Here is a 14,997-nt window from a genome sequence, read left to right on the forward strand (position 1 = left end):
GGCTGTGCTGACGACATGCAGAGGGCGGGACCAGTGAAGCAGGACCATCCCCTGGGGCTTACCCCCAGGGGCTGCTTCCAGTTCATCCACCAGCTTCTAGGTAGATCCAACAGGAAAGTCTCTCTTCAAGTTTGTTGAACCAGCATTTGCTGTACATCTACTATGTTCAAGACCCTGTAGAGTTAGATTAAAAACAAAAATATCTGAGATGCGATTCTTGTTTGCAAAAAGCAGATAGTACAGAAGCTCCCTATTTTGTGGATTCCTTTTTCATGTTATTTATCTCCTATGCTTCACAGGACCAGACCTCACATGTCCTTTCAGAGGGTAATTTTACCAGAGAGAGGGAGCATTAAAAAACAAAATAAAATCAAATAAAACACAAAGAGGAAAGCCTCCCACCCCACAGCCTGAGGTAGCTCTAAGAGCAAGCATTAACCTGACTTCTGCGATAGTGCAACATGTGCCCAGGTGCCCTCCCAGTCATTGGGTGGATGCCATAGCACACTCCACACACCTGACACTGCTCAGGGAGAAGCCAGGCAGCTTATGACAGCTTTCTCAGTCGAAGAATATCTGGCCTAGCAGGCAGCAGCTGGCAGAGACAAGGCTCAGCTGATTGTGATCCTTAGCTTACCTGGGCAGTGACACACTCAGCCCCACAGGGAGTGGCAGTGTCAGAGGCAGGGTATGATGACCTGGAGAAATGTCCTCAAAATCCTTTACATTGGGCTGATGCTGGCTATTGCCATCACTGTCCTCCTGGTATTTTATACCAAGATGACTTTACAAAAGTTGATTTTGAGAAGTCTTCAAAAGGAACTTCATTTGCCTCTGTCTGAATGGAACAAGACAGTGATAAAGAGATTCTCTCACTTGGAGGTGGATTTGCAGCATCTGAGTAAGTTTATGACATTAACTGGGAGGGATGGTGTGTGTGTGTGTGTGTAAGGCATGGAGACAAAAATGAGTGAGAGACCACAATCTCATTTCTCAGTTGCTCATTTAAGCATCTGACATTGAATTCTATCCCTCCAAATGGGAGGTAAGTGACAATTAGTAGGAATTAGAGCAAGCCATTGAGGGGAGGGGAGCAGGATATTTCTATATGAGGTGTGTGTGTGTGTGTGTGTGTGTGTGTGTACATTTGTACACACTCATGATCACAGGTACATGCATGCAGTCAGGGAGATTAAGGCTCAGTATAAAAATCCCAGAGACTGACTTATTTCACTTGACATAAGACAGATACCATATATTTTCACTCATATGTGGATCTTGAGAAATTTAACAGAAGATCATGGTGGGCGGCAGGGGGAAAAAAGTTACAGAGAGGGAGGGAGGCAAACCATAAGAGACTCTTGGTTACTGAGAACAAACTGAGGTTTGATGGGGGTGGGGGAGAGGGGAAAGTAGGTGATGGGCTTTGAGGAGGGCACTTGTTGGGATGAGCACTGGGTGTTGTATGGAAACCAATTTGTCAATAAATTATATTAAAAAATTAAGTAATGGATTTAAATTAGAAAGAAAATAAATACAAAAATAAAAATCCCAGAGAGGCTCAGGAACAACTAGGCATAGCCTGTCCTTAAGCTTTTGAGTGGCAGGAGCTGTTAAACAGCGGTGACAATCTCTGGGGCAAAGGTCTCCTTCCTATGTTGCTGTGAGCTCCCATCAGGAATTAATGGGGCCTTGTTAGAGGACCTAAGATTGAATCCTGATATGGCCATGATAGGCAAGTGCTTATCTCTCTCCTGGTCTGTAAATGGAGATGTAAGAGGTCCTGCCAGACCTCACATAGTTGTAAAATATATGCAGAGAATGCTCTGTAAACTGATGTGTATCACACTTTAACTTCTCTTTTTTAAATTGAGGTATAACTGACATCAAACATTGTATTAGTTTCATGTACACAACATACTGGTTCAATATTTATATATTTTATGAAATGATCACCAAAATAAATCTAGCTAACATGTATCATCACATAGTTACAAAATTTTATATGCAAATAGAGTATTAACTATAGTCACCAGTCTGTACATTATATCCCATAACTTATTTATTTTATAACTGGAACTTTGTACCTTTTGATGTTCTTTGCCCATTTCACCCACCCATCCCCATCCCTACCTCTGGCAACCTCCAATCTATTCTCTGTACCTGAGCTCATTCCCCCCGCCATCCCCCCCGCTTTTTTTAGATTCCACATATAAATGAGATCATACAGTATTTGTCTTTTTCTGCCTGTCTTAACTTAGTATGAAGCCCTCAAAGTTTACCAAATTTTAACCTCTTATGAATTCTGGTGTTTATTTTTTTATTCTGGCTCACCATGAAACCTAATGCCTCTGAATTTTATGTGTCTCAGGATCTGACTCCATAGAGGGGAAGCAGTTGTGTTTCCTCTGCTCCCAAGTGATGAGGATCTAATGCTTGTGTGCATGAAGGGAGGTGCTGAATGTGTGAGCAGAGAAGTAACTTCACAGATGTATGGCTTTGTGCATATGGGGGCTGGAGTCAGGCAAAGTGGCTTTTACAATGAGAACTGAGTGTTATTAGGGTTCAAGGTGAGACCAAGGGATAGATGGAAGGACAGACAGGAGGAGCAAAAGGTAGAATTTATATGGAGACTAGAGGAAAAAAAGGAAAACAAGATGGAGGGAGAAAGAAGGAAGCACCATAGCACTGTCTACCTCTTCCCTCATAAGATTCGCATATTTTAATGTGGAACAAGTTTTTGAAAGGCAAGTTTCCTAAGGGATGGTCTAGTGAATGTCTTATCATTCTATTCTCTGTACCTGGCATGTAGAAATTAATAGATGAATAAATAAGTGAATGAATAGAAGGGGAGAACAGAAGATAGGCAGACAAGGATGAAGGGAAGAGGGATACAAGGCAAGAAAGTAGATGAAACACAGAGATTGTCACATCCAGAAGCCCCGGCTTTGAGCACACTCCAGTGGGTTAATATTAACTATGAATATATGCTTAGTGCAGCTTCACCAGGGCACCCAGATCATACTGGTACGGTCTCCCCAACCCCAGGACTCGTCCTACTGGCTCAGCCTCCTCTGGCCTTAAAATAGCAGAACTTCTACCTAAAGCCTGGCTACTCTTTCCTTCAATTGGGACACAGTATGCCTTGAGAGCCACCCAGAGCCATTGTGGGTACTTCCCCTTCCTTCTTTGCAATGACTAGTTCCTCCTTTTCTTGATATTCTCAGTGCTTCCCAAGTTTTATTCACTTTAAAATGATATGGTGTCAGGGACTCCCTACCACCTGAGATGAATTTCAAAATGTCTTCTGAACTCTGTTTCCAGATCACAAATGCTATTCTTTCCTAAAGGGATTCCTGAATTGGAAGCCTGTTCAATTTACCAGTCATTCTTGCTGCTCATTGCCTCCAAGGAGATTGACAAAAATCATATGTCAATAAGGATGCCTATGCAAATGATGTAAACTATCAAAAACAAAAGCAAACACATAATGATAATTGTGGGACGGGTTTAAGACTCTTAAACCAATTTCCTAGAACCTCCATAAGGGTACTTAAAAGTCCCACCAGAGAGACACCATTGGGTTTTCCCCCTTTGGGTCGTGGAAAGTTTCAGTATGTCATGGGGATGGTCTAGTGACACTGTGTTCATCCTGTTGGACTCTGCACTTACATCCTCAAATTGATTCTAGGGTGTCCAGGTCTAAACAATTTCCATTGACAGCAGTGATGAAACAGAAAAATCAGATATTCCCCAAGAGGAACGTTAGAGGAATTCAAAGACACAGAGAACCCCAGACTACCCTATGACTCTCATATACTTAGCACAGAAAAGTTTGACTAAAAATACTATTCAATTTGGAAAACTATAAAAATTCTGCTCTCGTTTTTATTTTCTACTGGACCAAATATGCTTTGGCCATCTTCTTTTTGCCTTAAGCACTTCCCTGGCTGTTTCTCCTTCCCTTTGGGCCAGTTTTATGCCACCTTCCAAACATCCTGCTCTAAGTTGCATGGACTTCCCTTCTTCTCTTTTAGGGGCTGTATATTTAGCTGAAATTCAGCCCTTGTTCTTCTCACCAAGCTATGTGCTGTGGCATGGGACTGCACCCACCCAGAGGAAATTCACACTTAGGAATGTCCCCTCATCAAGCTGGTGCCCCTGGGCTGCAATCATCCAAACACTTTACTCTAACTTGCAGGAAGATACTAGATGGGCTAGAAGGTGATCCTATCAATTTGGTTGGAATTTAGTGTGGGTTTATGGGGGATTAGTGGAAACTAAGTGGGTCCTTATGGTGGACTGCTTTATCATTTTGGGGTTTAATGCTGAGGAGTGTCATAATCCATGCTGGGCTTGGGAAATATTAATCGGCTCTAGGTTTGGTCTGACTGAGGAGAGTCAGAAGACTGTCACAGTAGCCCTTTACCTTATGAAAACCTGGCTACCTTCTTACCTCTGCTAACATTTCTCTGGTTGACCTCCCTGACAAGTTTTCTCACTCATTACAGACTTTGTAATGGCTCCTGTTTCAGTATTTATCTCTGCCCCCAATACTGCTATCCCCTGGATGATGCAGTGTCAGGTGGATGATTCATTCAATACCTTGCCCTTCCCACCTGTATAGTTCTTTGCCTATATCTCACCTCACATTTCTATGGTGCATTCTGGACTTTGTCATCTCCCAGAATTGCTCACCCTAGAAATGACAAACTAATTCTGTCCATTCCTGGTTGAAACCTCATGACTGCAGCATATCCATCCAATTTTTCTCTTTAATAGTACCATTTTCCCAAGTCTTCTCTTGCCAGTATCCACAACTCTGTTGCATACTTGCTCTGTTGCACCTTCCTAAGAACCTCCAACATCATGTGAAATCAATTGCTCTTCTTCTCCATGCCTTCACCCAAGTGCTTGGCACTGATGGAAAAGTTCTCATAACTGAACCATTACAAATTCATGGTCACTAGTCCCAGTTAGCTCTCTCTGGCTCCATGGTGCTTCTGTGTTTCAAAAATCAGGTTTCACTCCTATTCCTTATCATCACAACTTTAAAAAGATTTCCACTTTTCTCAGTCTTCTTCACCATTTCTCCCCATCCCTTCCCCAGAAGAGGAAACAGAAAACAGAACCAAACTTTATTGCATGCTAGGCCCTGTCCTTAGCACTTGATATATATTAATCCACTTAGTTATCATAGAAACCCTGTGAAGCACTTGGTAAATCTAAGGCACCGAGAAGAGAAATCCACTGGTCAAGGTCACACAGGTAGGAAAGGGTAGGGCTGCCTGGCTAAGGAGCCTGAAATTTTAACATCTATGTGGTAAGTTGTTGGATAGGATAAGTCCGTCTTGTTTGCACTCACCTTATCAACTAGCCAGAGGAGATGCTCAGTAAGTCTTTGGTGACTCAGTTGTTCAGATGAGAGTCAATAGGGAATCAGGCTGGAATGGAATGAAAAGAAAAGGATGAATTCTACCTTGAAGAGGCATACTGTCCATACATAGGCAACTGAATGGAGGTGGGGAAACAGTCAAAGGAGGCCTGAGTTTGGGGTGTTGGGTAGGTGGGAGAACAGTGGTTGGTACCATTTGTAGAAATAGGGAGGTAGCCTCAGGAGATGAGTTCAGTTGTTAAGGAATTTGGGGAACTTGGAAAACAGCAAAATGAGAGACATTTTCAATAGCCGGTTGAGATGAAAATGATGATGAGGAGGACCAACATCAACTGAGTATGTACCGAGTGACAGGTACAGTTTTAGCTGCTTTATGCATACAAATTCATTTACTTATCCTCAAACCTATGCAGCAAGTGCTGTTATTGTCCCTATTCTACAGATGGGGAAATATAGGTTAAGATGTTTTGCTGAGGCCATGAAATTGGTAGTGGCAAAGGTGAGATTCAAATTCAGGAAGTCTGACTCTAGAACTACAGATTGTGTGTTGGGGGTGATAGTGGCCTTGAGGTGAAAGGCAAGGCCTTGGGGACAAATGAGATCACCAAAGACAGGAGGGGACAGAGGACAGGAGCGAGGTAATATTTGGGGGACAGGGCAGAGGAGCTTGTTGGATCCCATCTGTAATTCTCTGATGTAGAAAGTACTCACTGAAAGAGAAATAATGGCAGCAGAGCCAGGACAAGTAGAGGTGAACCTGGCTGGGGATGAGTGTCAGAGTCAGGTGACATTGGTTTGCTTTCCTCTGTTGATGATATTCCTAGCTGAATGGTCATGTGCCCAGGCTCCAAGATGGAGCTGTATCATGGGCCTTTCACCTGGAGACAAGGCCACTGGTTTGGATGACACTGAGAAGAAGATATATTTAATATAAAAATCATACTCAGCTAAGCTGGCTCTCTGTGAGATACTAATAGATTTCCCTGCTTCCTTTAGGTAGGATGATGGTAAGTCCTAGATTGCCTAGAATAGTCCTGGTGTACACCTGTTCTTCTGGTGTTACATGTTGCATAATTATTAATATCACCCCATCTACTCTGAAAACTGTCCCAATTAGATGGATTAATTATATCTTCATCACTAATTTAGGGACATTAGGTCTTTGAGAGGATTGGTAGGCCAAAGCACTCACATTAAACAGGTTCTTTTTTTTTTTCTTTTCTCTTTCTCTGTGGAGTTCACAGAATTGAGCTAGAGGGAGTTCAAGGTACATATGATGAGACTCTCCAAGTAGAAATCTTATAGGGTTATTGTAAAGGTGACATAAATAATGGATGGAAAAATGGTCTGAAATTTGTGGGCCATCTTCCAAAATAATTGCTGTTGATGTCATGGATCTGAGAAGGACTCTCCTGCATCAAAGTGTCCTCTGCCTGGGTCTCTCACTGTTCTGTTTTTGGTTGTTGTTGTTTTGTTTTGTTTTTGTAAAGGCAGCGTTTCTCAAATTAATGTGACAATTACATTTATCTGGAACAATTGTTAACAATTCATATTCCCAGGCTCCTCCCCAGACCTACTGAATCAGAACCTCTGGACGTGGGGGTGGGGGTGGGGGGGTGGTTGGGGGGTGATAGAGGGTAGGGGAGAGGGGAAAATGGGTGATGAGCATTGAGGAGGGCACTTGTTGGGATTAGCACTGGGTGTTGTAAATAAGTGAAGAATCATGGGAATCTACTCCCGAAGCCAAGAGCACACTGTATACACTGTATGTTAGCTAACTTGACAATAAATTACATTAAAAAAAAGAATCTCTGGTGGAGACCTGACTTCAAACTTTTGAAGACATTCTTATGATTAAGCAAGTTGGAAAATGTGGGATTAAGACATCTCCAATTTAAAAGTTCTTGGCAAATCAAATATATAAGTGAAGGGAATGGTGGATAGTGGTGGATGTTGAAATAGATTTGCCTTTGTTACAAATAACCCAGTGAAGAAATGGGCAGAAAACATGAATAGACACTTCTCTAAAGAAGACATCCGGATGGCCAACAGGCACATGAAAAGATGTTCAGCATCGCTCCTTATCAGGGAAATACAAATCAAAACCACACTCAGGTATCACCTCACGCCAGTCAGAGTGGCCAAAATGAACAAATCAGGAGACTATAGATGCTGGCGAGGATGTGGAGAAACGGGAACCCTCTTGCACTGTTGGTGGGAATGCAAATTGGTGCAGCCGCTCTGGAAAGCAGTATGGAGGTTCCTCAGAAAATTAAAAATAGACCTACCCTATGACCCAGCAATAGCACTGCTAGGAATTTATCCAAGGGATACAGGAGTACTGATGCATAGGGGCACTTGTACCCCAATGTTCATAGCAGCACTCTCAACAATAGCCAAATTATGGAAAGAGCCTAAATGTCCATCAACTGATGAATGGATAAAGAAATTGTGGTTTATATACACAATGGAATACTACGTGGCAATGAGAAAAAATGAAATATGGCCTTTTGTAGCAACGTGGATGGAACTGGAGAGTGTGATGCTAAGTGAAATAAGCCATACAGAGAAAGACAGATACCATATGTGTTCACTCTTATGTGGATCCTGAGAAACTTAACAGGAACCCATAGGGGAGGGGAAGGAAAAAAAAAAGAGGTTAGAGTGGGAGAGAGCCAAAGCATAAGAGACTGTTAAAAACTGAGAACAAACTGAGGGTTGATGGGGGGTGGGAGGGAGGAGAGGGTGGGTGATGGGTATTGAGGAGGGCACCTTTTGGGTTGAGCACTGGGTGTTGTATGGAAACCAATTTGACAATAAATTTCATATATAAAATTAAAAAAAAGATTTGCCTTTGTTAGCCACTGACACTATAGTATGATGTTTCTTAAACCTCATAGTACAAAACAATTACTCCTTGATTTTGTTCAAAATGCAGATTCTGGTAACCTCTCTTTCCTCTATCTCTACATGACCCTAAGATTCTTATTTAGTTGATTTGGGGATAAGCCTGAATATTTATATTTTAAAATAATCACAACAGAAAATTTTGATATGTGTTTCTTGACTTTTATTATGAAAAATGTTAGCTCATTATCAATCTGTTTCTCAAGTGACAGTTCTTAAAAGAGGCTTAGAGGTGTGGGACTCAGGATAGATAAGCCCTGATAAAGGTTTAGGAGAGGTGTGCTCTAGTGCACACATGGTCAGGACAGCCTTGCATAGGTCTGACCAGTTCCTTTGACATACTACATCCCCTGGGTCAAGAGATCGCACGTTTCAGAATTTGGAGAGGAAAACATTTCAAGAAAATTTGGATGGAAAACAATGCCCACATAACTAAGGATTGCCTGAAATATTTTCTCTCCTGTCCTTCGTTTGCAGAAGAAAGTATGAAATTGGGTATGAAGCAACAAGAAAATGTGGACAGCACAGTGGAGATGGTGAAATATGAAGAACATCCTGTTCAAAAGGCATTGGAAGCCAAAGCAAGTGAGACCAAGGAGCACAAACCCAAAGAGATACTCTTCCCAGACGCCCAGCTTTTCAGGCAGTGGGGTGAGGGTCCAGCAGAAAAAGGCTGAGAACTTTTTCTGGAAGTTTGGTTACAACGTTTGCCTCAGTAATCAGTTGCCCCTTAATCGCAACCGTCCCAGACACGCGAGATTCCATGTAGGATGAACCAATGTTGAGTTGCCGAGGGATCTTGTTTTAATTTGGAGATGAGCTTTGGGAGAAGCTAAAGTCAAGGGTTGAAAGAGAGTTGAGGAGTGAAAAATTGATGGAGAAGGAGTTCAAGGCACAAAAAGTGCTGGCAGGCTGACTGAATCTTGTTTTTAATCCATTTTATAATAGAAGCTCAGAGAGGATGACTGACTAGTCCAAATGTTTATGCTCCTTGGAGATGGGCAGTGATGTCAGGAAACATAGATCCTTGAGAAATCTGATGATGAATTTAACTCATAATTGTTCAGATGAGGAAACTGAGACTGAGAACTTGGAAAGACACAGGTGTTTTCCTCAAATTCTCTGTGTGGACTCCTCTCTGTTATTATTTCTAATTTAAAGAGACTTCTCTCTCTTTCTCCATAAGTTTCTCCTTCCTTTTTCTCTTTTTGCTTCTCCCACCCTCCTTCATAAGCTTTACAAGTAACAGCTTTGTTAAGATATAATTCGTATACAATTCATCAATTTAAAGTGTGCAATTTAGTGGTTTTTAATATATTCAGAGTTGTGCACCATTGCCATAATCAACTTTAAAACATTTTCATCATTTAAAAAAATTCCATACCCATTAACAATCTCCCTGTTTGCCCATAATTCCTCATCCCTAGGAAACCGTTAGTCTACTTTCTGTCCCTATGGATTTATTTATTCTGGACATTTCATATAAGTGGAATAATATAATGTATGGATATTTTATAACTGGCTTTTTTTCCCACTTAGAATAATGTTTTCAAGTTACATTCATATGATAGCATGTATCAATACTTCATTCCTTGTATTGTCAAATAATATTCCTTTGTATGGATATACCACATTTTGTTTATCTATTCATAATTAATGGACATTTGGGTTATTTCTACTTTTTGACTATTATGAATAATACTGCTCTAAACATTCATGTATAAGGTTTCGTGTGCACATATGTCTTCACTTTTCTTGGTTATACCCTAAGAGTAGGATTTCTGGGTTATGTTATAACTCTATATTTAACATTTCAAGGAACTGCCAGACTGTTCTCCAAAGTGACTGTATCATTTTACATCTGCTCTGGTAGTATATGAGAGTCCTGATTTTTCCACAGACTCACCAACATTTGTTATTATTTGTCTTCTGATAATAGACATCCTAGTGGTGTGAAGCGGTATACCATTGTGGTTTTCATAAAATTTGCATGATGTCTAATATGCTGCATATCTTTTAATATGCGTATTGGCTATTTGTATATATTAAATGTCTATTCAGAGACTTTCTCCTTTTTAAAACTGGTTTATCTTATTACTGAGCTGCAAGTTCTCTTTATATATTTTACCTACAAGTTCCCATCAGACATATGATTTACAAATGTTTTCTTCCATGTGAATTGTCTTTTCACTTTCTTCATGCTTTTCTTTGTTACACAAAGGTTATTAATTTGATTATGTACAATTTATCTAATTTTTTTCTTTGATTGCTTGTGCTTTGGATGTCATATCTAAGAAACTATTGTTTAATTCAAAATCATGAAGATTTATGCCTTTTTTTTTCTAAAAGTTTTGTAGTGTTAATCTTACATTTCAGTCTTTGGCCCATTTAAAATTAATTTTTGGACATGGTGTGACATAGGGGTCCAACTTTATTTTTTTGCCTATGACTTTATAAACTGTTCTAGCACCCTTTATTGAAGAGACTACTTTTTCCACATTGGATTGTCTTGGCACCCTTGTCAAAATCAATTGGCCATATTGTTTCCTTTGCCTACTCTTGGCTCTGGAGCCGACAGAATGGGAAGAGATATTTGCAAATGACACATCAGACAAAGGGCTAGTATCCAAAATCTATAAAGAACTCACCAAACTCCACACCCAAAAAACAAATAATCCAGTGAAGAAATGGGCAGAAAACATGAATAGACACTTCTCTAAAGAAGACATCCAGATGGCCAACAGGCTCATGAAAAGACGTTCAACGTCATTTCTCATCAGGGAAATACAAATCAAAACCACACTCAGATACCACCTCATGCCATCAGAGTGGCTAAAATGAACAAATCAGTAGACTCTAGATGATGGAGAGGATGTGGAGAAAGAGGAACCCTCTTGCACTGTTGGTGGGAATGCAAACTGGTGCAGCCGCTTTGGAAAACAGTGTGGAGGTTCCTCAAAAAATTAAAAATAGATCTACCCTATGACCCGGCAATAGCACTGCTAGGAATTTGCCCAAGGGATACAGGAGTGCTGATGCATAGGGGCACTTGTACCACAATGTGTATAGCAGCACTTGCAACAATAGCCAAATTATGGAAAGAGCCTAAATGTCCATCAACTGACGAATGGATAAAGAAGATGTGGTTTATATATACAATGGAATACTACTTGGCAATGAGAAAGAATGAAATCTGGCCATTTGTATCAACGTGGATGGAACTGGAGAGTGTTATGCTAAGTGAAAGAAGCCATACAGAGAAAGACAGATACCATATGTTTTCACTCTTATGTGGATCCTGAGAAACTTAACAGAAACCCATGGGGGAGGGGAAGGAAAAAAAAGTTAGAGAGGGAGGGAGCCAAACCATAAGAGACTCTTAAAAACTGAGAATAAACTGAGGGTTGATGGGGGGTGGGAGGGAGGGGAAAGTGGGTGATGGGCATTGAGGAGGGCACCTTTTGGGATGAGCACTGAGTGTTGTATGGAAACCAATTTGACAATAAATTTCATATTAAAAAAAATCAGTTGGCCATAAATGTAAGAATGTATTTCTAAATATCAATCTTATTTCATTCATTTATAGGTCTAACCTTATGCCAGTAACTCACTGCACCTTTTGTAATAACAGCTGCACCTTTTGTAATAAGTTTTGAAATCAAGCAGTATGAGTCTTTCAATTTTCTTCTTGTTCAAGATTGTTTTAGGTATTGGGAACTTGAATTTGCAAATGAATTTAAAAACAATTTTTTAAGTTTATTTATTTATTTTGAGAGAGAGAGAGAGAGAGAGAGAGAACAGGCACGAGTAGAGAGTTGCAGAGACAGAGGGGGAGAGAAAGAATCCCAAGTAGGCTCCATAGCCCAATGTAGGGCTGGAACTCACAAACCATGAGATCATGACCTGAGCCAAAATCACAAGTTGGATGCTTAACTGACTGAGCCACCCAGGTGCCCCAACAATTAAGCCTTTCAATCCATGAACATGGGAAACCTTTGCATTTATTTAGGCTTTCTTTAATTTCTTTCAACAATGTCTTGGGTTTGACAGTGTAAGTTTTGCCCTGTTTTTGTTAAATAGGCTTATCTTTTTGATACTATTGGAAGTGAAATTATTTTCTTAGTTTCATTTTCAAATTGTTCATTGAAAGTCTATAGAAACACAAGTGTTTTTTATATATTGAATTTGCATCCTGCAACCGTGCCATATTAATTTATTAATTCTAATAGTTTTTAGTGGATATTTTAGAATTTTCTATATATTAGATTATGTCATATGTAAATTGAGAAATATGTACTTCTTCCTTTCCAATATGATGACTTTTATTTAATTTTGTTGTTTAATTACCTGGCTAGAATTTCAGTACAATGTTGAATAGAAGTGGTGAAAGAGGGATTTTGTTTTGTTCCTCGTTACAGGGGGAAAGCATTTACTATTTCACTATAATGATGTTAGCTGTGGTTTTTTGTAAATGCCCTTTACAGAAATCTTGTTCTATTTCTAGTTTGTTTAGCGTTTTTTTTTCTTATTATGAAGGGGTGTTAAATGTTGTCAGGGTCCCATGTTGGGGGCTCTCTCTCTGCCCCTTGCCTGTTCACTCATGATCTCTCTCTTTCAGAGAGAGAGGGAGACAGAGAATCCCAAGCAGGCTCCACACTGTCAGCACAGAGCCTGACAAAGGGTTCAAACCCACAAACCATGAGATCATGACCTGAGCTGAAATTAAGAGTCAGATGCTCAACCAACTGAGCCACCCAGGTGCCCCTAAATAAACAAACTTTAAAAAATGTTGTTAAATGCTTTTTCTGTGTCTATCAAATTGATCATGTGGTTTTATTTATCATCTATTGATATAGGGTATTACACAAATTGATAGTAGGATGTCAAACAAATCTTAAATTCATGGCATAAATTCTACTTGGCCATGGTATATAATTGTTTCTATATGTTGCTGGATTTAGTTTACAAGTATTTTGAGATTTCTGTGTCTCTATTTATAAGAAGTATTGGTTTGTAGTTTTCTTTTCTTGTGATATTTTTTGTCTGATTTTGTAACTAATACTGGCCTCAAGAATGACTTCTATATTTTGGAAACATTTGTGAAGAATTGGTATTAATTCTTTTTAAATACTTGGTAGAATTCACCAGTGAAGCCAGTGAAGTGAAGTTTGTTGTATTTATCTTCTTGGTTACCATGTCTGATTCTCTACACTTGTTCCTGTGGGTTCAATTTTGTGGATCTTTTTTTGATAAGCAATTAGTGATTAGTAATTCAATCTCTTTATTTGATGTAGGTCTATGTATATTTCTATTTATTCTTGTGTCAGTTTTGATAATTTGTTTCTTTTTAGGAATTTGTCCATCTCATCTAAATTTTCTAATTTTTGGGAAGATTGTTTATAGTATTCTCTTATAATATTTTTTTATTTCTGTAAGGCCAATGGTAATATCCCACTTTTATTTCTGATTTTTAGTAATTTGAATATTATTTATTATTTTATTGGTCAGTCTAACTAAAAATTTGTAAATTTTATGTTTTCAAAGAACCAACTTTTCACTGATTACCTCTATTGTTATACCTATTCTCCATTTTATGTATTTCTACTCTCATCTTTATTATTCTCTTCCTTCTGCTTGCTTTGGATTTAGTTTGCTCATTCTTTTCTATTTTCTTGAGGAAAGAGGCTAGATTATTGACTTGAGATCTTTCTTTTTTTAAAAATATACTTATTTACAGCTAGAAATTTCTTTCTCAGCTCTTCATTAGCTGTATCCCATAAGTTTTGGTATACTGTGCTTAGTTTTTTTTTCAGTCATCTCAATGTATTTTCTAATTTTCCTTGTAACGAGTGGTTATTTAGGAATATATTGTTTAATTTCCACATATTTGTGAATTTTCCTTTTTTTCTGTTTTCATCTCTAATGTCACTCCATTGTGATCAGAAAATCATATTTCGTATAAATTTAATCTTTTAAAAATGTATTAAGGCTTATTTTGTACCCTAGCATATGGTCTTTTCTGGAGAACATTGTATGTGTAGCTGAAAGTATTAGGCTGTTATTGGGTAGAATGTTCTCTAGATGTCTGTTAGGTCTAGTTGGTTTATAGTGTTGTTTAATCTTCTGCCTAATCCTTCCTAGTTGTATCTAATATTGAAAGTGGGATATTGAAGTCTCTAATAATTATTGTTCAATTGTCTATTACTTCTTCAGTTCTGTCAGTTTTTATTTCATGTGTTTTGGGACTCTGTTGCTAGATGTATAAATATATTTTTAAATGTTTATTTATTTTTGAGAGAAAGGACGGGGAGCAGCAGAGAGAAAGGGAGACGGAGGATCCAAAGCAGGCTCTGTGCTGACAGCAGAGAGCCCAATGCAAGGCTTGAACTCAAAACCCAGGAGATCATGACCCAAGCCAAAGTTGGACACTTAACCAACTGAGCCACCCAGGAGCCCCTACATGCATATTTTTATAATTGTCATATCTTCCTGATGGGTTGATCTTCTTGTTATTAAAAAAATTCCCCCTTATCACTACGAAGATTTTCATTTTAACATCTATTTTGTCTGATATTAGTATAACCACTCTAGCTTTCATATGGTTGCTATTGCATAATATATCTTTTATTTTCAATCTATTTGTATCTTTTAATCCTTTGATCTTAAATGTGTTTCCTGAAGATATAGTTGGATTA

At 39.0% G+C, this 14,997-nt stretch overlaps 1 protein-coding gene across 1 annotated transcript in view; it reads left to right on the forward strand.

The window, feature by feature from the left end:
- The first annotated feature begins 675 nt into the window (after positions 1-675).
- GALNT8 (polypeptide N-acetylgalactosaminyltransferase 8) overlaps positions 676-14,997 on the forward strand; it is a 126,400-nt gene continuing 112,078 nt past the window's right edge. Inside the window, 4 exon segments of the mRNA XM_047864806.1 lie at positions 676-901; positions 8,780-8,954; positions 8,956-9,040; positions 9,042-9,067. Of these exon segments, the coding sequence (XP_047720762.1) occupies positions 691-901; positions 8,780-8,954; positions 8,956-9,040; positions 9,042-9,067 (497 nt within the window). The 5' untranslated portion in view covers positions 676-690.

This window comes from Prionailurus viverrinus, chromosome B4, assembly GCF_022837055.1.
Source record: "Prionailurus viverrinus isolate Anna chromosome B4, UM_Priviv_1.0, whole genome shotgun sequence".
NCBI lineage: Eukaryota > Metazoa > Chordata > Mammalia > Carnivora > Felidae > Prionailurus > Prionailurus viverrinus.